The 26997-nt window shown below is 37.4% G+C and overlaps 1 protein-coding gene across 8 annotated transcripts in view; it reads right to left on the bottom strand.

Annotated features, from left to right (window-relative positions):
* Positions 1–26997, bottom strand: part of CACNB2 (calcium voltage-gated channel auxiliary subunit beta 2) — a 174800-nt gene that overhangs the window by 46967 nt on the left and 100836 nt on the right. For 6 of the 8 annotated variants that reach the window (XM_060782361.2, XM_060782354.2, XM_060782362.2 and 3 more), the window contains one exon: positions 9148–9267. In XM_060782361.2, the coding sequence (XP_060638344.1) occupies positions 9148–9267 (120 nt within the window). Of the gene's footprint in view, positions 1–9147; positions 9268–10085; positions 10633–26997 lie in introns of those variants that run through there. The other 2 variants (XM_060782358.2, XM_060782360.2) reach the window with 1 other exon arrangement.

Raw genomic sequence — 26997 nt, 5'->3', positions numbered from 1 at the left:
ATAAAATACAAATCTTTCCCCTGGCAGCAAAGCAACTTGGGCAGTAAGGAAGGAAGGCAAGGCAAGGAAGCAAGCAATCACTGGCAAGAAGGCAGCAGCAAGCCAGCAGGCCGCACTGAAGGATGCACCCGCAATGGGTGCTTTGGTGGCCGTATACCCATATGTAGCCTGGCGAGTCACTGTTTTCTTGGGCTCTAATTGGCCCATAGACCTCCCCCCCTCCTCCTCTGAAACATGCGGAAGAACTCCTGGGGCCACGTGAGGGAAGCTATGTGGCCCGAAAACCAAACAAAGCAACAGTAACCATGCAACTTCCTCTTTCATTTCACCCCTTCTTTCATACAAAAATGAGATTTTCATTTTGTGCCATTCGAATGGATGGTATGAAATGAAAACACAAATGAAACAAATTATACAAATACTGGGACCATGACTATTAGTTACCAGTTAGTAGGAATAGCTAGTACTGGGCTAGAATGGTCAGTGACCTTATTAGATACAACAAATATCCCTATAGGAAGGATACAATTCTGATATAAGTTGAGCATTCCTTCAAACCAAAAGGGTTTTGGATTTCAGATTATTTTGTATTTTGGAATACCTGTATTTAGATATATAAAGAGATTCTGGAATTTCTGACAAGGCATGCTCAACCTGTACATGAGGGAAAAGAAGTATTGCACCTATTGTTATAATATTATAGTTTATAAAGAAAGACACATGAAAACTTAAAACTCATCACAAGAAGTGAAGGATGACTGACTAATTAAAGACCACTTAATCCTTAACTATAAAACAAACTGCAAAACTATAGAAGTCTGAGAGCCATAAATAACTAGAAAATAAATTAGAAAGTACACACACATATCATTGAGCCACAACAGTTAAAATGGTATCAGACAGCATAAATTTTACAATACAGATGCATCCCATGTCTTTCCATGTAATCTCTAGATCAGGGGTCCTCAAACTAAGGCCCGGGGGGCCAGAAACGGCCCTCCAAGGTCATTTACCCAGCCATCTCTCAGGGGCAACCTAAGTCTGAAACGACTTGAAAGCACACAACGACAACAACAATCCCATCTCATCAGCCAAAAGCAGGCCCACACTTCCCATTGAAATACTAATAAGCTTATATTTGTTAAAATGGTTCTTCATTTTAATTATAGTATTGCTTTGAAGTGTTTTTGAACTACAAATAAGATCTGTGCTGTGTGCATAGGAATTCATTCATGTTTTTTTTTTTTTCAAATTATAATCCAGCCCTCCAACAGTTTGAGGGACTGTGACCTGGCCCTCTGTTTAAAAGGTTTGAGGACCCCTGCTCTAGATGATGATATTAAATATTTCTTTTTAATCCTGAAAACAAACATTGGCCTGAATTCCACCTGTAGTTTACTTTCATCATGTGAAAACTGGCTTTTTAAAAAGTAGAGGTACTTCATGACATATTAGAAGTCATTAAAATGCAAAATGACACTTTTTTTCAACCTGAATTAATACTGCACTATATTGTGTGTGAAATATCAAGTACACTAATAATGAGGGAACATCAATTTATCATTTAAAATGACCCTCGCACATAATAAGTTGGCGATCGCTGAAATGTTCCAGTTCCTTACGCAGGGACTTTAAGGCAGATACAACCACTACAAATGTGCATCTGCAATCTGACATCTTCTCTGAAGAACGCTGTGGTTTTCTCAAATGGGAATCATTATTTTATTATTATTTATATATTATTATTATTATTATTATTATTTCTGTCCAAGCTTTCTGCCAAAATAAGGACTCATCTACTCTCCAAACTCTTCTAGAGAGAAATCAGATTCTGCTATTATGCTGCTCTGTCACTCATTCAATAATCTGTAGTATTACTCCAAACTCTGAGCAGAGAACAGATACAGTACACCTGGGTCTGAAACCAGGCTGTTTTATCCTGCTAGATTTCAGTTATGGAAAAGATCCAGGCCTGCTTTCTATTATGTTATCTGTTGTATTGGAGTGATTGTCAAAACATCATCTGATATGGACACTCTTTCGGGAAAGGTGCAGACAGCTCTGCCAAACTCTACATCCAGCACCTTGTCTCCCTCCAGTCTTTATCCTGTTCGCAATCTAACAAATAGTTGCCATCAGGTTATTTCCACTCAACCCTTAAAGCCTACTCAACATTATCTGGATTCATAGCTAGCCAGTACTGAGTCTTATGATTCCATGTTTTCTTGGAAACATTATTTATGTTCATTATTTATAGCAGGATGATCCATGGGCCACTTACAATTCTCTAAGTCCTTTTCCAGGAAGCAAAGAGTTGCAAAATGGCAAACAACTACACAAACTGAAGGGGAGGGGGGGTTGCTTACTATGTTTTGCAGACTGAGATCCTGGGTGCTTGCACTAGGAGTCTGTATGTTGGAGATGTACAAAAGCCTCCATTTGAATTGGAAAATCTGTAACTGCCCAAGCAGAGTCCTTTTATTTTTTTCTGCTGTGGATATGCCCTTTACCTCTATCACTCAGAGAATGAGAGAGGTAGAATATATGAAAACGCTTCCTTTTACACAGTTTTCCAGATTATTTCTCTAATTATGTAGAAAATGAAAATACCAAGGCTTCACATTCTACTGCTATGTACATTCTGGCATTTGTTTATTTGCATGTAATGCTGAATGAAATACTGCCTTCCTTTTACTTTCTGCTGTCAGTGAGGATACAACTGTCAGTGTCTACTTTTAATCATTCTTCAAAGATTCCTTCAGGGAACATTAATTTCAGTAGCAGCCTTATCTGAATGACTGAGTGAGCCAAGAAAGATTTCCTTAGGCTCAAACTACTGTATAACACTGTACTGTACATTTAGGTTTTGATGTCAGTCTCAGATTATTATCCTCTTGACTATTTCAAGCAGTTAATATTTTTCATTAAAAATGTAACAAATGCAAAATTCTCCACTTAAAATCTAGTGTAAAACAAGTTCACGAAATATTTCTTGTATTTGACCCACAGTGTTGTAGGATCTCCACAATAAACCTATTCATGTTACCATGCTAAAAAAAAAAAATCAACGTAGCAAATACATCCTTACTGTAAAAATATGACCACTCTTAACCTTTACAAACAGACATTTAATTTGGCATTAATTCATAGTGCCACATCTACTGTCCATCCATTGTTTTCATCTAAAATCTCATATAACGTGTCATTATTGGTCTTTTGTCATTTCCTTCAGCTCTGCTGCTTATTCCATTTGCTATCATCACTCCTTACTCACTTATAACAACTGTGATTCCTCCTTTCGTGAGAAAATTAATTCTTTTTTTCTCTCCTTCTAACTCCCTTGATCCTGTCATGGTGCTTGAGCTCAATCTGAAATGTAATCCAGACAAAAGTCCTAAATGACATGGCCTAAAAATGAGCTTTCCCTATGTGAGTCTGACACATTTGGCCCGTCTCTACACTTTCTAAATGAAGACTTAGATGCATGTGATTCAACTTGTGTAGCAATATGCACTGCATATACACAAGGTATCGAGATACAAACAGAACAAAACATTATACCATTGGCCCTTGGTATCCACAGGGGACTGGTTCTAGGTCTTCCTCCTGGTACCAAAATCTGCAGATGCAGTGACAAATGCTGATCTTTGCACTGTGTGTGTTTCTGTATGAGTAATATTGGTTTTAGGTGCCATTTTGGAATGAGTATTCAACGTAGTTAAAACACATAATCATTGTAGGCCTTCTATAAAATACACATATTAAAATGCATTTCTATAAAATAAACATATTAAAACATATTTCTATTCAATACATATTAAAATACACCGAACAAAGATTAAAACACGAGATGAGAGTTTAAAATTAATGATTAAAACTGACTGGGTAGGCCTGCCGAAAGAGATAGGTGTTTCACTGTGTCTTAAATTATTCTGGCACGTCATTTCACTCTTGGGATGGTCAGTGAAAAGGTCCCCTGGGTGATGGTTGACAGTTGGATTCTGGCAGGCAGGAGTAGCCACCCCCCAGAGGGTGTTCAGCATGACCTGTTGAAATCTGCCTTGTTGTGATGTGAAAACCTACCTCTAACTAATAAGCCTTAATTTGTTAACAAGCTACAAGCCACAATCTGAATCTATTATTTGTTCTAGACCTGTTTTCTTCCCCCCTTTTTACAATGGCATGTTGAGACAGTCAAACCCTAAACAGTGACATGTTTCCATCTTGGCTTTTTGGGGTTTTTTTCCAATGAGAAATGGGACAGATGAGTTGAGTGTGTGGTCATCTGCCATAAAATCTGTGGCTTAAGGAACAAAGCACAACTAATAAAAATCATGGTTTGTTATGACATATGAATTCGCTCAGCATGCATATGGTGTGAAATTATGATGAACTCTACCAAACTGTCTAGAAAGAGGAGATACACACTTTCACTTTATAGACTTGACAATGACAAGATGACACAACAATGTTAACATTTCAATCATAGCCAACAGTGAGATATTATGAGAGTGTCTGTTCCCAAACATCTACAGGGTCATATTTGCCAATATTGGTGAACAGGGGAATCTGCTTAACTCTTTCCTCCCCTTTGTCTGATAAAAATAACTGCCAAGCTGTTTCTCTGCCTACAGGGGAAATCTGTTTTCCTTTTCATGGGGAAGAGGACAACTGGGAGCACTTTTAACAACACCTGAATCCTCTGTCAATGATGGCAAATTTTTCAGTTGTTTTTACATTTAAAAAAAGAAAGAGAATAGCAATCTAAAGCATCAAGGTGAATTTGTGCACAGCAGTCTCTGTGCATTACTTTCCACCCAAATATTAATCTGTTAATTAAGGAATTGAGTGTTTTTTCCAACTAAAGAAGCTTGTTAAACAATGCTAAAATAAAAAATAAAGTAGGTATCAAGAGTGAAAAAAAAATAGTTTGTTTCCATCAACCCATGTTCTAAATCTGTCCTCATGTTGGGAAACAAAATAAATGCCATTAATTATATATTAATTTAGAACTTTAAATGGCTCGACTTTTTCCTCTTCTTAATAGGCATTTAGGTTTCAGTGACATTATTCTATTCAGTTTTTATATTATGCATGTCTATATTTCTACATTTGTGTAAAAAATAATCACTAGCAGACCAATTAGGATCACAATTTGTGATTGTGTATGCTGTTAAAAGTTGAAAACAAATTAGGTATATTATTTGGATCTTGCAAAACAGCACATAAATTGGAAAAGGGGAAGGAAAACTTTTTAATAAGGTGCACAAAGATCAGCATAAGTTAAATGTTATAGTAGATAAAAAGCAGTAATGGTGCAAGAATAGCGCTGCAAAAAAGTGATGGTAAATCAAGATATCATTTTCATATTTGACTGTAGAAGCAAAGAATTAATCTGTGAGCAGCAGAAATTATATGTTTGAAATATCATAATACTTTTTAAAAAAAATCCAAATCAGCTCAAACATATTTTGGAATTACAAGTAACAGTCAAACATGTATATTAACTAATACATTTTCCTTTCCTGAAAAAAGTGTATCATTGATTTGCCTTTCTAGTGTTGCATCATTATTCTTATTATGCACAAATTATTCCGACCTTAACATTTACATAGTACTAAAATACTAATGTGGAAACAGCTTAGCACTAACATTGGCCTCCCACTTTCCCTGTTTACAAGTTGTTGTACAGTCAGAGACAATGTCAGACCTAGACTTTATTTCACAAGCTGTAGTGAGAACATCGTTTTGATGCATGGAAATACAGTATTCTAAAGTCATGGTCTGCTGGCAGTTCCTCTGTTAACTCCTATAGCAGCTTTGCTAGAGGTCATGAATATTACATAAGGGCTGTCCATGCATCCAAGTCAGCATCACTAAGCCGAATTCCCATAGCAACACGCACACAGATTTACTCATCAGCAAGAGCTGCATCGGTTTAGCAGTGAGTGCTCTAACGCCACTCAGATTTTTCTGTTAAGATTGTATTATCTGAACCCATTTCACTGTGTAATTTCACTTGGCAATTATAATAAAATATGTGCAGGTAGTCTTTCTTAGAGTGGATGTCTTACATTGAAATATTCAGCTGTACCAGACTCCATAATTTTAAGGATGTATCAAGGTAGGAATAAAGCAAGTGCTACTGACCCAAACTATACTACTATACAGCATTATTTTCTATCTCCAAGATTTAGAATTAAACCAGTTGCCCGTCAGTTGATGAAACAACATTATCCTTCAGCTGACAAATTCAACAGAAAAGCTTTACTAGATAATCTGAATTTCTACAATTAATTTTTGAAAATATTTAAATAACAACTACAAACCTACATTTTCATAATAAAATTTAGAGCTGTAATATAATTTTGGAAAATATCAATTTTTCTAGAAACCCCTTTAAAAAACTCCTAACAGTTTGTTGAAATACATCTGCTTGCGTAATACCACCAAAGACAGAGGCCAGCTGTATTGTCCACAAGAGAGAGTTCCACAAACCATGTTCTGTCACCGCAAAGCTGCCTCATATGAACATTAAGCACAAGTCTCTTGCTAACAGAAAACAAGGCAGGGCTTCTCATAATGACCATAACTGACAGGCAAGTTCATATAACATGAGGAGAAGGCCTATCAAGATAGCCTTATTCCAAGGAGCTTATGGTTTTAGCTATAATAGCAAAAGAGAACACCTATCTTTCACAGATATTACTCATTGGGACATTGTGCCTGAAGTTTACCAGAATGTTTTTAGCTATCCAAGTTGGACTGCTGAAATTTTGAAGAGGGCAGGTGAGGAGGTAATTGCTATCAGTAAAAGAAAGCCACTTCTTATCAGACACTATACTAAGTGCCTGAAAATGAGGCAGAGGTTTTTTTGGGGGAGGGGGAGGGGCTCTCATACAGCTCCTGATCACAAGATCGAAAGTCCAAAGAAAAACCCTTCTTAAAGAGAGGTTTGAAGGTAGTCTGACTGCCATATTTTGTATTAGCTATAATTTATGGGTCTTGTTTTCAAGGGCAACCTGAAAAGCGTACATCACAGGAATCTAATCTGTGTTACTTTCCCCAGTAACAAACCTAACATGCCAATTAATTGAGTTACAGAAGCCAATCCAGTTTGAATGGGTTCAGCATAGAATCATAGAATCATGGAGTTGGGAGAGACAGCATGGGCCATCTAATCCAACCCCCTGCCATGAAGGAAAAGCACAATCAAAGCACTCTTGACAGGTATCAATCCAACCTCTGTTTAAAAGCCTTCAAGGAAGGAACTTCCACCACACTCTGTGGCAGAGAGTTCCATTGTTGAACAGTATCTGTTTTTTATCAATATCAAATCCACCATGGGACCCAAAATCTGGTCCTCCAAACTGTACAACCTGTTTCAATTTATCTGCAAAAAGTATACAGGGCGTTTGGCATAATATTTTTATTGCTGATAAAGCTCCCTTGGTTATTCAGTGCAGATATAAAATAGCATGGATTAAAAAAAATAGAACCCAGCAGACTAAACTAATAGTAAAGGAGCTAATTCATAATTCCTTAGCATCACCTTTAGTGAATATATAGCACTGAAGCAGTGTACCATGTAGGCCCATACCAGCAAGACATCCCATGGGCAATGGTACTGAAAGCTGCTGAGAGATAAAGCAGAATGCTGTTGCTCTATTTAGTTGCCAGAAGAAGAAAACATCCACCAAGAAAACCAATGGAGTTTCATTCCTCCAACCATGTATGATTTCTGGCTGAAAATAATCTTAATCCTTCAAGGCTCCAAGAATGCTTTGAATGGAGTAATAATTTCTCTTTCAAACACATCAACTACTGCCATCATGCTAGAAAATGGGACTGGCAGACAAATAATTCATTAGTATCAAAATATGACTTTTTAAAGAAGAGTTCTTACCACTGACTCCCTTAATATAATAGGAGCACTGTTCTCCTTTTTAAAAAGCATTTATGAGCCATATGGCTAGCCTCCTTCTGGCAATTGCATTCAGTCAAACAACTTATACATATTCTTAGTCCAAACTTAAAACTGCTGAGACTGGTAATATTTAAGTACAAACAAAATTGATCAGTCAAGCATGTCATAGCCTGAGCATACCCAAACCTCAACAACAACAAAAAATGCCACTGCATTTACCGATAAATATGGTCCAGGCCTTTAAACTCGGTAAAATATCAAACACTTGTTTTGTGAATCAACTTGTATTCACCACACAATGACTTCTATTGACAAAGTAAAACTTAAAATACCCAATTTGATAGAAGGAACAGATATGGATAGATAATATATAGAGAGAGACAAATTAAGTTTTTCAGAAAAGAGTGCAGAGCCATCCAACTAAAAACGATGTTCAGTGCTCAAGCACTGAATGACTTTTTGTGTGGCCCTGTAAAATGTTTATAGAAACACTGTTTTAAACTAATATTATATGTTTTTTTCTTAAACAGCATTTGTTGTTCTAGGCTCTAGTAGTAAATCATAACGAAGTTTCTGGAATCACAGGTTTGAAATAATTACATGCATAAAACTAGATGAGAAAGGGAAAGATTAAGAGTATATGGACCACTGAGAAAGAAAAATTAAAAGCCATGCCAGGAACAAGTGAGAGCAAAAAATACAAAGTGTAGAATTCTAAATATAGATGCTTTGAAGCTGATAAAAAATTAACTAGAAACATATTTAGACAGGTGGAATGGTATAAGTGAAGATGAAGAATACAACAGCAACATTGTGGAAAAGAAGATGTGACAGTTATATTCTGGATAAAAAATGTTGTTAGAAAATTAGACATGTCTTTGGCACAGTACTTACATTCACAATCCAAAATCACTCATTTAAGATACCAGAAGTCATTTTGTGAGGAGAGAGAAATTAGGATTCTATGTTAAATTTCACAGATATAGTTCAATATCTCTATTCACTGTCTATTTTACTAGATGTGTGTGCTTGATGTGCATCCTCCATATATGTCTGAAGACACACACAAAAAAACCTTAAAAGAGAACTTAAACTACATTCTCCAAGGTAGTAGCACTAGAGAAATCAGAGTGCATCAAAGTATTAGTTTAGATAATTCAGTAGACACCGGGTTCTAAAGAATATTCAAACAAAACCAAGACTACAGAGAAGCACTTTACCTTAGCCTTTTCCAGCTGTGTCTGGGCCTGTCGCTCTGCCTCTCTCCGCACTGCCTCTCTGTCTTCTTCAAGAGATACATCTGAATCAGATGGTCGGCTGGTATAGGAGTCTGCCGAACCCTGAACAAGAGGAAGATAAATTATTGTTAGAGATAAAGTCTGGTGCCTGTTTTAAAAATTGTTATGAAAGGTCATAGTCTCTTATTTTCTACACTTTAATAGAAATCCTGATGTAATAGGAAACACAGTAGCACCAATGAGAAAAATAACAAGCATGTCAATTATTTGAATACTGAGGCCATCCTGAAAAAAAGAACCCAGCGTGGTTTCTCTAGCTCAGTGCTTTCTGTTTCCTTCTCATTCTAGTAACTATGCCCTTTTTTTTTTGCAACACAGAGCTAGCTTGTGTGGAATAACACCAATGGTGCAGTGCAGGGATGAAGGGCATACAACTGTTTCAAGGATATATAAGCAAAGCAACAAATTCACATCTCTCTAAAGTCCTATTCAAACTAAAATGTCAAGTTGGAAAAACACAGTTCCTCTTGAAAATGACCACAGCTTCAGCTTTCAGCTGCAAATTTCATCTTAACTACACATCACATCTTCACCTAACACTCTCTCTCCCCCCAGCAGGAAAAAAAGAACATGGCTCAAAGCTAACTCAGCCCTTCAGCAAAAACAAAGAACGACCACAAATCAAATTGGAGCTGACAGAAGAACTCTGGAGTCAAATACATGTCAAACCACTGGTTATATTGCCAGAATAACTATGTAAACAATGTTCACCTCTGTTTCTTCTTCTTCTCTTGTCTCTTGGTTGTAATAAAAGAAGGAAAACCTACTAATTCAAACGGAATGAATGCAAGCACTCCTCCTCCCGGTCCCAATACACCTGCAAAGCAAAATATGCCAGCAAATCGAAATGTAGAGCTTACACAGATATCAGAATTCTTCAGCCGTCCTCCTTTGGCTCTTTTCAGAAGCCTGATCCAGGTGGCCTTCATTAGCCAGACAGCTTAGTTATTGTCCGCAGCTGCAGAGCCCAGCACTGATTCTCATGAAACATGTGCACAGCAAACACCGCAGAATCACTGTTCTTTTCCTATCCATGCTCTGCTGCAAGCTCTTTCCTTCCCTCAGCTTTGCAAGCCCTCAATATTTCTGTTCTAGCTCCAATAAATTCTTAATTTTCCCATGGCATTAAGAAGCACAAATGGTCCTTCATTCAAAAAGGAAAAAATTCCTGATAAAGAAGACTGTAAGAGATGCTATACTGATGCAATCATCGGCATACAAACACACCCTTCTGCCTTTATTGTTTTCTGTTTCTAAGTGCCTTCTTTGCTCTCTGTCTCTTTTTTACTGTTTAAATACAGTGCTTGTAAAGAAAAACCTTTTAAAATTATGTGCAAAATACAGCATTTGCAAGTGCAAAGTTCATCCCATCCCTTCAGAGCTTGGGTGTGTTGTGGGGGTGGGGTAACTGGCATTTCACATCACTGAGCATGCTCCATATGTACAGCCTTTTACGTAGGTGCTCACATCACACTGTGTTGCTAGTCTATGTCAAATTACCATTTTACATCTCAAGGGTAAACAGCTGGGAAACGGCAAGGTCTCTGGAAGGCTGAAATAGCTGGCACTGTATTTTATTTTTATAATCTCTGTCAGAAACTGCATTTCTGTCTTTGAGAAATTGGGGTATGTCACACACTGTTCATTTTAAGACAATTTAAAAACAACACAGAATTAGAAGCATACTACAGGATTTAGATCATGCTTCTGTGTTCTGATGATAAATGGATATTTTTCATAGATACCATGTTGATAAGATGTCAACCACAATAATACAAATAGTGAGAGATTTTTAAATGCCCAGTGATTTAACTATGTATTTGATACTGGGCACTTTTGTATAATGAATACTATCTAAAGCAGGATTGGGACACATGTGGTTCTCCAGATGTTGAAATGTAAATCTGATTAGCCCTATCCAGAGTAGATAATTGCAAGGGATGCTGGGCATTGCAATCTAACAATACATTTGACAAGGCTATATTGTTTCCACCCCTGACTAAGGGCACATAAACACTGTAAAAGTAATATAGTTTGACAACACTAACTGCCATGCCTCAGTGCATGGAATTGTGGGGATTTTATTTTGGTGAGGCATAAGCATTATTTGGCAGAGAAGGCTAAAGATCTTGTAAAACTACAGGTCCCAGGATTCCATAGTATTGAGCCATGACAGTTCCAAGTGGTGCCAAACTGCATTAATTCTACAGTGTAGATGAAACCTAAGGCTCAGTGAGATTGATTAGTGATAGCAATGGGAAGTTAACCAATACTGTTCCTTTCTACCATCACTAAGCGCCCTTCCACATAGAATAGCAGGGCAGAAAATCCCACAATATCTGCTTTGAACTGGGTTATCTGAGTCCACACCGTCATATAATTTCAGTTCAAAGCAGATAATGTGGGATTTTTTTCAACTGTGTGGAAGGGGCCTATGACAACCATCTCAGTCAGGACAAGGCGCAGATTTTTATACGGATAGTTTTATCTCTGTTACCTAGAATTAACTAAATTAGATAAGGAACCCCATGTTCTATTGCTGTCCTCATTTTTAGAGACTATGGAAAAAAGAGCCCTCATAACTAAGAAAAGGTGGGACTACATTTCCACATATTGCCTCTGTTCATACTGGATGTTCATTGAAAAGTGGTGGTGTTATTTGGACAACAAGCTATTTTGCTAGTCTTAGGATTCTAGCCAACATGCCAACCTTTAGAGGTGGTCCTGACTTCTCCCACAAGTACTATTAAAAGAGGCAACTTTCAGAATTATTTTCATGCTCCTCCCCTTCATGAACTAAGGTTATATATTTTTCACTATCAAAGGTTTTGAACATGTGGTCCACACTACAGTGTATTTTTCATACATTTTTCTCCTTTACCTACCACCTCCCTGTTGAACCACATCCTTATATGAAAAAAGATCAAGGGTTGTACTAGCAACTACTGATACAGTGCACTAGTTGACTTCTGTCCTTGGTGGATCCAAACTTTCAGAATAAATACTATGTTTTGTTCACACTAGAGCAGGCATAGGCAAATTCTAACCCTCCAGGTTTTTTTTAGCCCTCACAATTCCTAACAGCCAGTAAGCTGATTGGGATTTCTGGGAGTTGGAAGTCCAAAACACCTGGAGGGCCTAAGTTTGCCCATGCCTGGACTAGAACATAATAGTACGGTACATCATATATTGACGAACATCATTTTCCGCAGAACTGCTATAAATGCAGACTAAGATAGCATTTGCCTTCTTTGCATCATCATCAAAATCATCATCATCATCATCATCATCATTATTCTGACACAAAAACACAGTATGTCACAGCAAACAAGATCTATATGCTGGATTTCCTATCATAAAATCACAAGTCAAACATGTCCCAAGCGTCTAGGACTGTGTGATGTATTTTTTAATGATGTGCGCAGATCCAAGTAAGGTGGCCTTTTGCAGTTTATAGATCATGATCTTGTCAATGTTTATTGTACCCAAATGCCAGCTGAGATCTTTTGGCATGGCACCCAGTGTGCCGATGACCACTGGGACCACCTGTACTGGTTTATGCTAGAGCCTTTGCAGTTTGATTTTGAGGTCTTGATAACGGCTGAGTTTTTCCTGTTGTTTTTCTCCAATGTAGCTGTCACCTGGTATAGCAACATCAATAATCCAAACTATTGTTGTTGTTGTTGTTGTTGTTATTTTACTGACACAAAAACACAGTATGTCACAGCAAACGAGATCTATGTGCTGCATTTCATATCACAAAATCACAAGTTGAACACTTCCCAAGCGTCTAGGACTGTGTGATGTATTTTCAAATGATGCCCACAGATCCAAGTAAAGTTGCCTTTTGCAGTTGACAGATCGTGCTTTTGTCAATGTTTATTGTATCCAAATGCTGGCTGAGATCTTTTGGCATGGCACCCAATGTTCCGATCACCATTGGGACCACCTGTACCGGTTTATGCCAGAGCCTTTGCAGTTTAATTTTGAGGTCCTGATACCGGCTGAGTTTTTCCTGTTGTTTTTCTCCAATGCGACTGTCACCCAGTATGGTGACATCAATAATCCAAACTTTTTTCTTTTTCACAATCGTGATGTCTGGCATATTGTGTTCCAAAACTTTGTCAGTCTGATAATTATTATTTTGCCATATCTCTCCCGAAGGAGACTCTGAGCAGCTTAACATAAAAGCATTAGCGCTGTCTGCTCTTTGTAGGCAGCCCCAGTTATAAACCTGGCTGCAGCTCTTTGGACCAGCCAAAGTTTCCGAGTAGTCTTCAGACACAGCCCCACATAGACAGTGTTGCAGTAATCCAGACGGGATGTAACTGAGGTATACCACAGTTGCCAAATCAGGCTTCTCTAGGAGCGGGCGTAGCTGGCACACAAGTGTTAATTGTGCAAAGGCCTTCTTAGCCACCACAGATGCCTGGGCCTCCAGGTTCAGTGCTGAGTCCAGGAAGATCCCCAAACTGCTGACTTGTGTCTTCAGGGGGAGTATGTCCTCATCCAGCACAGGTTGGATCCCTATTCCCTGATCTGCCTTTTGACTGATCAGGAGTACCTCTGTCTTGTCTGGATTAAGTTTCAATTTGTATATCCTCATCCCGTTCATTACTGGTTTAAGCTCAGGACAGCTTCCTTAGCATTAGGTGGAAAGGAGCAGTAGAGTTAGGTGACATCTGTATAAATCACATTTGCGATTCAAGTTCCTCTTGTAATCAACAATAATGCAAAGGTACTTTTCAGTACTGCTGAAGCATCCATCTTCTACTTGTGCATATGGTCTGTGGCCTAAATGTAAAATTTTCAATTTTTCTCTATTAAATTTATGGCCATTGTTGAATAACACAGACAATGAATGCCCTGAACGCAGTACTGCTATTATTGGAAGAGAGCTGTGATGCTTTAACATCGATACAGGAGCACATTAAGAGACCCGGAGAGCAGGAAAGGGATGGCTGGAGGAAGAAAAAAGAGGCTACATCTTAATCTGGAAGGACTGCCTGAACAAAAACGAATAATACATGGAGTTGGCTTTGCTATCAGAAACAACCTGGTGAAGAATCTATCCGAAGCACCAATCAGCATTAGCGAATGACTCTCAATGCTTTAAAGTGATATTGCCAAAAACCAGGAAACAACTATTGTAAGTGCCTAGGCACCAACACTAGATGCTGAAGAAGACATCAAGAAAAAAATTGACTGGACACCATCCTACTGGAGATACCCAGTGAGGACAAAATCATCTTCCTGTGAGATATTAATGCAAGAGTTCAACGAGACTTCAATCTGTGGTCAGGGATCATAGGAAAAGATGGGGTTGAAAACAACGACCCAAATGGCATCCTACTTCTCACCAAGTGTGCGGAACACAACCTTGCCATCACTAACATGCTCTTCCACCAGAAAAACAAGCTTAAGACATTATGGAAGCACCCGGTCAAATCACTGGCACCCCTTAGACTATGTAATTATACACGTTGTGATGTGCTTCTCACAAGAGCCATGACAGGTGCTGATGCCTGATGGATAGGTTAATTCAATCCATGATGGCAATCAAAATAGCCTCCAAATGCAAACTCCAAGGAAGAAAGATAAGGCATAAAATGAACGCCCAATCTCTTCAAGAACCCTCTAAGCAAGCCCTTCTCCAAACAACAGTCAAGGATCATCTACCCATAGAACACCCTGAAAATGTTGAGGAACATTGGAATAATCTGAAGACCTCTATCATCATAACCTATGAAGAAACCATTAGAAATCAAACTAAGAAACATCAAAATTGGTTTGATGAAAATGAGAATGAGATCCAACAGTTAATCAATAAGAAAAGGAAAGCCTTCCAAATATAGCTGTGAGACACCAACTGTGCTGCTAAGAAAAAAGATCTACGCCAGTGCAAAAGCTGAGGTCCAAAGAAGGACCAGAGAACTCGAGAACATTTGGTGGACAAAAAAGGCTCAAGAGAACCAACCCTCTGCAGCTGTCTATGATACACGAGGATTCTTTAAAACCACACAGGTCATTTATGGCCCAACATATCATGCCAAACACTCTCTATGTTCATCAGATGGACTCAAACTTCTGAAGGATAAAAAAATCAATTGCACTATGTTGGAAAGAGCACTACCATAATCTCCTTAACCGCAGCTGTAACGTGGCTGAAGAGGTTGTCTCCCAAATCCTGTAACAACAAACCAGGGAGGAACTTGCAGCACTGCCTAGTTTGGAGGAAGTCAGCAAAGCCATCAGTCAACAAAAGAATAACAAAGCCAGCAGACCTGAGCGGGGGGGGGGGGGGGGGGGGGAGGTCACTGCTGAAATTTTAAAGAGGGTGGACCTGAGCTGACACCACAACTCCACTAGCTCACTGAAAAAGTGTGGCCGACTGAGAAAATCCCAGCAGACACAACCATCATCACGCCTTCTACTTATTTTAGAAGACATCCTCCTGAAATCCCAGAACAGCTTCTGCCCCTACAGAGGAACAGTGGAAATGATATTAACTGCACGACAGCTCCAAGAAAATGGCATTTATTAATCTTGCAAAGGCATTTGATACAGTGAATCACAGTGTTCTCTGGACCATCCTCCAAAAAAAAAAACTGCCCTGGATTCATGATCATCCTGCAGATCCTCTATGACAGTGGTTCTCAACCTGGGGTCCCCAGATGTTTTTGGCCTTCAACTCCCAGAAATCCTAACACCTGGCTGAGATTTCTGGGAGTTGTAGGCCAAAACACCTGGGGACCCACAGGTTGAGAACCACTGCTCTATGATGACAACTGTCTTGAACAGCAATGGCTTCCAAAGTGACTCATTTAAGGTGGAATCAGGTGGCAAACAGGGATGTGTTATTGCCCCAACTTTATTATTCATTTCATCATTAATATACTGCACCTTATTGATGGGCAGCTTCCCACCAGCATAGAAACACCTATTCTTTGCTAACCTAGATTATATGGTAGTGTAGAAGGGTTCTGTCAGACAATATTACAAATGGCAAAGAACCAACAGGGACAAAAAAATTAGAATTATATGTTGGCAAAATAGTTGGCAAGGAGTATTTATTTATACACTATATTTCTATACTGCCCTTCTCAACCCGCAGGCGACTCAAGGTGCTTTATAGAGGCAACAATTCAATGCCCAACAACACCATAAAAATATTTAAAACATTTAAAAACATTAACGTATAATATAAAACCATAACAAGATCAATAACACATAAATCATTTGCGTCTCCTAGATAAAACGTTGTCCAATCTCATCATCCAGTTGTTCCATATTCTATGTCTGTTACACTGCATTTTCAAATGCTTGCTCAAAAAGCCAAGTCTTGACTTTTTTCTGGAATGTTAAAAGGGAGGGGGCCGATCTAATGTCCCTAGGATGGGCGTTCCATAGCCGAAGTGCCACCACTGGGAAGGCCCTGTCTCTCGTCCCTGCCAAATGTATTTGTGACGCAGGTGGGATTGAGAGCAGGGCCTTCCCAGATGATTTTAACGTCCTAGATGGTTCATAAGGGGAGATGCGTTCAAACAGGTAAGTTGGGCCAGAACCATTTAGGGCCTTATAGGCTAAAGCCAGCACTTTGAATTGTGCCTGGTAGCAAATTGGCAGCCAGTGGAGCTGATGCAAAAGAGGAGTTGTATGCTTCCTGAGCACCGCTCCTGCTAGTAATCTGGCTGCAGTAACTAAAATAGCAAAGATTTGAGTAAAATCCAGAATTTCTGAAACTGGATTTTGATACACCTTTTGAAGTTAGCTATAACATATTGATAAACATCAAAACATATCCTCCATAAATATTAAGGTACATAATTTCAAAGCCACATCTTCATTATAAGCACTTGCTGCCTAAGTGGAGTATCTTGTATTTGTCCCTGTTGTTAGTTTTGGCCCATCTCTCTAATCTGCTAAGATCGCTTTAAATTCTGCTCCTGTCTTGCGGAGTATTAGCTATCCCTCCCAATTTGGTGTCATCTGCAAACTTGATGATCATGCCTTATAACCCTTCATTTGAGTAGAAGCAAATCCTCCTTCCAATTGCCATATATTTTCCTTGTGTGCCCTGTGATTTTAAATTGTAAGCCTGAAAGCATGGGGCTGTTTTTTCCTGTTCTTTTTCTTGTAAAACACTGTAGTGAGGTCACACTACATCAACAGCAATAAATATCCCTTCCTAAATTACAAATCCAAGGATTCCACAGGATGAAACCATGGAAATTAAAACAGAATCAGAGTGCCATAGTTGTGTAGTGTGAAAATATACTGCACCTTATCAGAATCAGAGTGCTATAGGTGTGTAGTGTGAAAAGGCCCTTGGGTTTATAAAATATCGTACTTGTTTCAGGTAAAACTAACACTAGCTCAACATAGGTTTGTCATACAGTTCTCATATGTTCTTAAACTCACTACACAATAGGGATGGGTAGTTCTTTGGCACTATCAATTCATACTACTTCAATAGCATTTTGTAATATGTGAATAAAACTGCAGAGGAGTCCAAAAAGGTTATTTGTTCATGACATTTGATAAATCTATTCTTAGAGAAATTTGGTCTCCATGCCAAGACAAAGGCCTTTTGCCAATACAAGGAATCTTATGATCTATTCTATTTGTTTCTTCCACTGCCTGTGTAACACTACTAGATAGTGTAATGATTAAAAGGAATTAGATTTTTTTCCCAAAGCTGATATCAAATTTAATGCAGTGCCAGCAGCCTGTGCTTTATAGATTATTATAGCAATGCCTTTGATTACATCAATCATGAAAAAGTATAAATTACTCTAAAAGAAATAGGTGTGACCAAACCATTTGATCTGTTCTCAGAACAAGAGGTTACAGTTAGGTAGGACAGAACACAGAGAAAGGGACTGGTTTGGTTACAAATTGGCACTGTTGCATTTAATCACCATATCTGTTTAACTTGCATAGTGAAGATATACATAAATGAGGACTAGACTCAGCAGAAGAAACATCAACAATTCAATATATGTACAATACTACTGGTAAAATAGCAAAGTCTAGGAAAGATTACTTAATAATGTCAAGGGAAAAAGGACAAAGGAATTAATGCATTTACACCCTGATATCAATTAGATTGTGTTGATATCAGTGCATAAATGCATTAATTATTCAATTAGTCTCATTGCAAAAACTACACGTGATAGAGAAAAAAATAAACACAGAATTCAGTCCAAAAACTCTGTAAGAATTATCTAAAATTGTATCTGATGAAAAATACCTGTTGACTTGTGATATGGGACTAAGGGCTTGCCCATATGAGCCCCACACCCACCTCCAAATGACTATAAAGTCACTTCTTGATGTCTACACGATGCCAAGGACCTCTGATCCTTATTGCTGGATAAACTGTCCCTTCCCTCCTCTTTCTCTCTGGTCATGCAGTCTCCTTTGTTGATGTCAGCACATAGCATTTGGCATGGCCAGGAGCTCTCCCAGAGCTCTCCCAGAGCTACCCTGTCATTTGGTAGTGATAACAGGGAAGGTAAAGTGATGGTCGACCAGGGCTGAACCGGTGTTAGGCCAGCTGGATGAGGTAGATTCTTTGTCATAATGCATTGACTACCTCTGGAGCCAGTAATAAACTTTACTGCTGTGGATTGGCAACAGATTAAGCAGTCAATTCGGATAAACCTTCAATCTCTGGGAGAACTGGGTTCAAATCCCTAATCTGCACTGGAAATCTTTGGGCAAATCACATTCTCTCATACCAAGAAATATCACACTACCATTACTACCAAATTACCAAATACTACCTTTGAGAGTCCAATTTCCCTTAATGTTTTTAAATAAACTCAAATTAATGGTTCAAAAATATTTCAAATGTCTCCCCATTTTCCATAAAAAAAATTAAACCATTCTGGTAACATCATTTTCACAAATGAAGCAAAAAAACAGTGCGGGAAATACTGAAGTTAAAATTCTTATATGAAATACATTGGAAAACTTTGTAAAAATATCAGAAGACACATTTTCCAATCTGTGTTTATCATTCTAAAGCTAACTAAAAATCAATTGACATTGAAGAATTAAAATGCAGGCATTCATATTCAAAACACACTTGGTTGCAAACAACATTGTACAAACAAATCAATATGAGAAGTGAAATCTCTCAGGGCCTTTATTCATTTCTTAGTGAGAATATTCTATAATTACAGGTTCCAATGTTCCAGCAATTACATCAGTCATTACTCTGAGGTTACCTTCAGTTTTTCCCCTAGAAAGAGTAGATTAAAACATTTTACATGTTGAAGGTTGCTTTAAACAAATCTAATATGTTATGATCCTTATTAACTGTTTCTATGCAAACAAAAATCTTTTATCTGAATAAGGAATATAGGAATCTTGCAGGAAACAATCTAAACTACATTATATACGAACAATTCAGTTACCGCTATTTATAGTTGGAAATTTATATGACACATGGAGGTGATTGCTGATGGGTATAGTGACTTTGATAGATACAGTAATATGCATTGATCACATTTATATTTATAGTGTCACAATCATTTGTATTTTAAATAAAACACAGATGAATTACGAAGGGTTTGGAATCATCCTAATCAATTCAGAAATTATAAATTGTTGCCATAATTATGTTAAGATCCAGGCAATGTTACAACATATTGTTAATACTTAAAATAATAAAATACTGAAATAGACCATGGTATTAATTAAATAAGTTGCCCTGCACAAGAGCATAAATAATATGATACAACTGATACTTGCTGTCAATTTCTGCTAAGACAACTCCTAAAATTAATTTGAGACATATAATATTTTCTGTTCTATCATCCAGATGTTAATATAAGTCTTCCGTGGTTATATATGGAAGACCATTTTTAAAATCAAAATGTTAAGGGTGCATGAAAGCAGGGGGTCAACATCTGGCAACATTATTTGGGCTACTGACAATTTAAAATAAAAAGAAACAAAATAAAATTAAAGAATCAAAAGGAAAAAACATATTATGTAGGGAAGGCTTGTATATACTCAGTTTCAGCAGATGAACTAGATAAGTGTGATAGGTGAGTAGTGGATGAAGGAATCATAACATTAGCACTTACTTTGCAACTGTGAATTATTTTTTTGTTCAAATGCAACATTTTGAGAACTTAGTTGTGAACTCTGTGTGAAGTCTGCAGAGGTAGAAAGCACAGACTCTAAAAATAATGGGTTGTTGTAGGTTTTTCCGGGCTATATGGCCATGTTCTGGAGGCAATTTTTCTCCTGACGTTTTGCCTGCATCTATGGCAAGCATCCTCAGAGGTAGTGAGGTCCTCACTACCTCTGAGGATGCTTGCCATAGATGCAGGCGAAACATCAGGAGAAAAATTGCCTCCAGAACATGGCCATATAGCCTGGAAAAACCTAAAACAACCCAGTGATTCGGGCCATGAAAGCCTTCGACAATCTAAATATAATATTTTACTATCCTAGTCAAGATAATTTTAATTTTTGATCAGGCTTCTAAACAACCTCTGGCCACTGTGAACTGGTTGCTCACTCTTTCCTACTTCTAATCTTAAAAATTAGAGTTGTCATAATTTGTACCCCAGCCAATAAAGCCGTGGGTGCTATGGACAAGGGGACGGTTTTAATGGCCTCCCTGGGGGGGGAGGAGCCAACCATGGCCGGGTAGCAGACGTCTTCTTTGTAGCTCCCGAGCAAAAGAGCAGAATGCAGTGATAAATGGATCAAGGATTTCTCTTTATGGACTGGAAAAGAGGTGAAAGCGCGGTGTGTTTAAGGAGCTGAAAAAGAGGAAGCCAAAAGGTAAATTATTACCGTTTAATTGCTTTTGATTTACGAGCTCCAGCAGAGGGAGTGAAAAGGGAGTGAAAAGCCGGCTTCGGCTTCGGCCGAAAGTGAAACTAACCTTTAAATTACAAGTGCGTCATAAGCCTTGCTACTTAAATAAAACTTTTGAGAGACTGGATTTAATGATTTTGAAAGGCAAAAAGCAATGATCAAAGGCATGCTTTTCCTATGAAGAAGGAGTGAATTACTATCGTCAGTTAAAGCGAATTCCCCGGTATAAGGGAAGTGCTGCAAGTGTTGCAAGACATATTTGGCTGGAAATTCTTGGACTCTGCTGAATGACTGAATGAGTAGGAGTAGGAAGACACATCAAGGGAAAGACACACCAAGAGAGACTACAAAAAACCCTCTGTGGGAACGTATAAAACCCTCAGATAGATCTCTCTCAAGACTTTCTAGATTGGAAAGGGTGGAGAAAAATTCTGAGACTCCCCAGGTTCCTCAGCTCCCTAAAGATATGAGTGCAGTTAGACGTAGCCCCCCCTCCTCAATGAAGGGGGGCAATCAGCTAAGAAGGACTCCCCCCCAAATAGGGGGTAGTACCTCGACGTCATTGCCATGTCTAACTGCAAAACCAACTGGATCAGAAGAAAGAAGTGAGAGGGAAGAACCGGGGAAATCGGAGAAAGAAATGAGCAGTAGTCAAATGTTAAGTAAAATAGCAGATCTGATCAAAAGCGAGACTCAGTTATTAAAGCAAGAGATTCTGACCAGTACTAAAGAAATGAAATCAGAGTTGGATGCGGAACGAAAAAGCTCAGATAGAAAATTTCAGGCAATACAAGAAGCTTTGAAAACAATACATGGAGAAATACAAATGAATAAAGCAGAAATTGAAAAAAGTAAACAGGAACAACTTGTACTCAAACGGCAAACACAACAAAATGAAAATAGACTTTCAGATATGGAAAGAAAGTTTGTTTATATGCAAGACAATCAAAGAAGGAATAATGCAATAATTAAAAATTATCCAGAAGGGAATAAAAAAGAAGACCTGAAAGCCGAAATCCTGAGGTGGTTGCAAAAGATTACACCGGCATTGAACTGGTCAGAATTGGATATAGAGAGAGTTCATCGCCTTCCGGCTGGAAGAAATAAAATAACACCCAGAAATATAATAATTCGATTCCATAATTTTGCAAAGAAGGAAGACCTGATGAAAATACTTAAGAAGAATCCTGACTACCTAAAGATGGGTGATTCAAAATTGGAGATATTTAACGACTACTGCCCAGAAACTAAGAATTGGAGATATTCCATGAAGCCTATCACGATCCAGTTAATGAAGGCTGGAGTTTTGTATACCTGGGGATACCCAATCTTTCTCAAGTTCCAATGGAAAGGCAAGAGATACAGAATAGACTCACTGGAACAAGGTTATCAACTACTGGAGGAGCTTGGAATAGTAAGAAGACAAGAAAAAGATCGGAAGGAAGAGGAGAAGAAGGGTCCGGATGGAGGAGAACTGGAGGAATTAATCGGTGCCGTTGGAGGAATCGAGATGTAAGAAGAAATTAAACACTGCAATCAAGTTTTTTTTTATCTAAAATGAGCACTCGGGGGGAGGGAGACTCTGGGCCACGGGATGACTTCACCCCCCCCCTCCCCAATTGGGAAGGCCTGGGGCCATGATTGGGACGAGAAGTCCCGAAGATTGGAAGGGGAGGAAGGGGGGAATGAGGGAAGTGGGGGGATTGGGGGGGAGGGGGGAATGGGGAGTAAGGGTAGGGGAGGGAAAGGGACAAGGGTTCACGTTGTTTCAAGCCACAAAAAAGCTTTTAAAGGGAAAGGGAAATGATGTCCCATAAATTAAGAATTTCAACGCTTAACACGAGAGGGTTGGGGACGGTAATTAAGAGAAGGCGGATCGAATCTCTACTGAAGAAGGACGCGGCGGACGCCATCTTCCTACAGGAAACACATCAAAATAAGCGGGGCTCAAATGAGCTAAAGTCAAGCTGGATAAGGAACTATGAAACATCTTTTGGGTCATCAAAGTCAAGAGGAGTAGCAATAATAATAGCAAAGAAATGTAATTTTGTCATAAACAAGGTATTGAAAGATGAAGAGGGAAGATATATAATAATATATGGGGAAATAGGGGAGGAAAAATATGTATTAGTAAATGTATACGCACCAAATGTAAAACAGCAAGAATTTTATGAAAAAGTGTTAGAACAAATAGAGAATTACCATCAACAAAATGTAATATTTGGAGGAGATTTTAATTGCTGTATGGATTTAAAGAAGGATAAAACTACGATAGCATCAAAAGCTAGAAACATTGAAACAACGGAATTAAGCAGAGTAATGAATAAATGGCAATTAAAGGACGTGTGGAGATTGGTAAAAGGGAATGAAAGTAGATATACATATTATTCATCGGTACATAAGGTGTATACAAGAATTGATTATATTTTCGTCTCCAAAAATATGACAAGTAAAGTGCTAAATGCTGATATAGGTATGATTAAGATTTCGGATCATGCTTTGGTTTCAATTGAGATTGCGTTGAAATGTGATTATGACAAAATGAAAAGGTGGAGGTTAAATACAAGAATACTAAATCATAAAGAGATAGTAGATAAAGTGCAAGCAGAATGGCAAGAAATATGGGGCTTTAACGAAAAGGGGGTGACAAAAGGAGTTCTATGGGACACTATGAAAGCAGTGACCAGAGGGTTATGTATAAAAGAGACAATTAACTTAAAAAGAAGGCAAGAAGAAAGGAAAAGGAATTTAGAAAGAGAAATAGAAGAGATTGAAAAAGCATATATAATAAAGAGAGATATACGAATTTATGCTAGGTTAAGAGCAAAAAAAGAGGAATTGGATAAAATGGAAATAGACGAAGTACAAGAAAATTTAATTTATTTAAGGAGGGAATATTTTGAGTTTAGTGATAGGAATTCAAAGATACTAGCCAAATCAACACAGAAAAAGAAAATGGAAGGAATGATAAATACGATAAAAGATAAAACAGGTAAACTATGTAGAGCTATGAAAGAAAAATTGAAAGTATTTGAGGAATTTTATAAAGACCTATATCAAACCAAAGCAAGCCCCATAGAGGAAATTAGGAAATATGTGGAAGAAAATTGGGAGAGTAAGCTGGAGGAGAAAGATAAAGAGTTACTGGAACAACCTATTAAGAAAAAAGAAATAGAGGAAGTCATTAATAAATTAAAAGTAGGAAAAGCTCCAGGCTTGGATGGTCTAGGGACAGAATATTATAAAAGCTTTAGAGAAGTTTTAACCCCAAAATTATTGGAATTGTATAATGGAATAATGAAGGGAGATAAAATACCTGAATCATGGAGGAGATCATTAATAATATTAATACCCAAACCTGATAAAGACTTAACAGACCCAGGGTCATATAGGCCCATATCATTAATTAATCAGGATGCGAAGATACTGTCCGCGATATTAGCCAACAGAATGAATAAATGTATGTATAAGTACATAAAAGAAGATCAGTGTGGGTTTGTAAAAGGAAGACAAATGTCAAATTTGATAGGGAGAGTACTAAATAAAATTCATTGGGCTAAAAAGGGGAAGGGAAAAGCAGGGATATTATCATTAGATATTTTTAAAGCGTTCGATTGTGTGGAATGGGAGACATTAAGGGAAATAATGAATAAATTTGGAATGGGAAATAGAATAAAAGGAGTACTAAAACAATTTTACTCAAGGAACTCAGCAGTGGTAACTATAAATGATGGAGCGACAAATGAAATAAAAGTGACTAGAGGAACCAGACAAGGGTGCCCTTTGTCTCCGATACTATTTGCTATGGTGATAGAATTGTTTGCTAATAACATAAGGAACGATAAAAATTTAGAAGGGTTAGGAAAAAAGGAGAAACAGAAGGTGAGCTTATTCGCTGACGATACATTGTTATTTATAGAAAACATAGTGGAGAAAATGGACAGAATAAAAGAACATCTGGAGATATTTGGGAAAGCAACGGGTTTACAAATTAATTGGAACAAGTCAGAAATGATGCTATTTAATTATACAAGAGAAGAAGAAAAAGATTTTATAGAACAGAGAAAAATGGGAATAAGAATTAAGAATAAATTAAAATATTTGGGAGTAATAATAACTAAGGATTTAAAAGAGATAGAGGAAGTAAATGTAGTAACTTTAAGAAAAGAAGTTCAGAAAAAGTTAATAGAGTACGAAGGTATACACTTATCCTGGTTTGGAAGAATAGCATTAGTAAAAATGAAAATACTTCCAAAAATAAATTTTATATTTAGGATGCTACCACTTCAAATTACAGAAGAAGAACTAACTAGATGGCAACAAATGATTAATAAGTACTGTAATGGAAGTAAAAGGAACAGACTAAATAAACAGTTATGGTATAGATCGCAAAAGGAGGGTGGACTAGCGCTACCTAATATAAAAAAATATTATGAAGCAAGTAGATTAAGTTTGGTTATAGAAGGAATGGTCAAAAAAGAGGGAATAGATTGGCTTAGTAATGATTCAGGAAAAGTGGAAGATGAAATTTGGAATATATTTTTTAAACAGTTTACTAGAAAGGAAATGAGGGAAATTAGAAACCCAATGCTGAATAACATACTGAAAGTATGGAATAAATATAAGGGGAGGTTAATAAAGGAAGGATCAATTTTAACCCCAATAGTGATGGAAAAGAAATTCCCAAAAAATTTAAAAAAAGCAATGGATAAAAAGGCAAGGGAAATAAATTTAGATAGGATAGGGGATTGGATGAAGGTGGAAATGAAGAGGGAAATGATGTTGGAAGAGTTTAAAGAAATAAAATTGTCATGGTTTCATTGTATACAATTAGAACAATGGTTAATGAACTGGAAAAAAAAATAGAAATGGAAGCCAACTCAATCAATTCGAACAAATAATACAGAAGGGAAGGGCTGTAGAAGAACATGAAAACTTGAGAGGTATAATTAGCAAAATCTATAAGATACTAATTGAAATGAAGGATGAAAAAACAAAAAAGTGCACCCTTAAAGAGATTTGGGAAGAGGATTTAGGGATAAAAATAAGTGAAATAGAGTGGCGACAACTATGGGGACAAAGACATTTAAAAAATTTATCGATACGAGTTAAAGAAAATTATTACAAGTTAATATGGAAGTGGTACTTAACACCGGTAAGAATAGCATATATGAATAAAAATAACTCAGTAAATTGTTGGAGAGGGTGTCAAGAACCAGGAACATATATACACATGTGGTGGCAATGTAAATATGTAAATAATTTTTGGGAGAAAGTATTTAGAGAAATAGAAATTATAATGAATATGAAAATAGATAAAAGTCCTTGTATAGCCTTACTATCATTATATAACAATAAGCAATTGAAAAAGGAGGATAAAGAAGCGATAACAAACTTATTAACTATAGCAAGACTGCTTATAGCAAGGAATTGGAAAAAAGAAATGAATATACAAATAGAGGAGTGGTATAAAGAAGCATGGAAAATAGCAATAAATGATAAATTGACATGTATATTAAAGGTTAAAAAAGGTATATGGAAACAAAGCGATTTTGATGCTGTATGGGGAAGATTTGTGGTAAATGGATTAAAAAATAAGGAAGGAAAATTACCGTCACAAGAAGAAATGAAATTTTGGACAGATGAAATGTAAGAATGGTGGCTTGAGACGGGTGGAGGGGAGCACTGTGGCGGGGAAGAAAAAAAAAGGAAAAAAAAAGAGAAAAGGAGGGGAATTGTCAAAGCAAAACAATAAAACAACATGTTAAAGAGGTTGATGTACAAAATGCAATAGTATGTAATAAATGTGATAAATCAATAAAAAAAAATAAAAAAAAAATTAATGGCCTCCCTGGATAGAAGTCTAACTAAAATTGGCTCGGCGCACATACTAAGGTTAAGTACACACCAAGCGCAGGGCCAGAGGCT

Source organism: Anolis sagrei, chromosome 6 (genome assembly GCF_037176765.1).
Source record: "Anolis sagrei isolate rAnoSag1 chromosome 6, rAnoSag1.mat, whole genome shotgun sequence".
Classification (NCBI taxonomy): domain Eukaryota; kingdom Metazoa; phylum Chordata; class Lepidosauria; order Squamata; family Dactyloidae; genus Anolis; species Anolis sagrei.
Note: the sequence above shows the minus strand (reverse complement) of the source record. Positions and strands in the feature narration are given on the sequence as shown.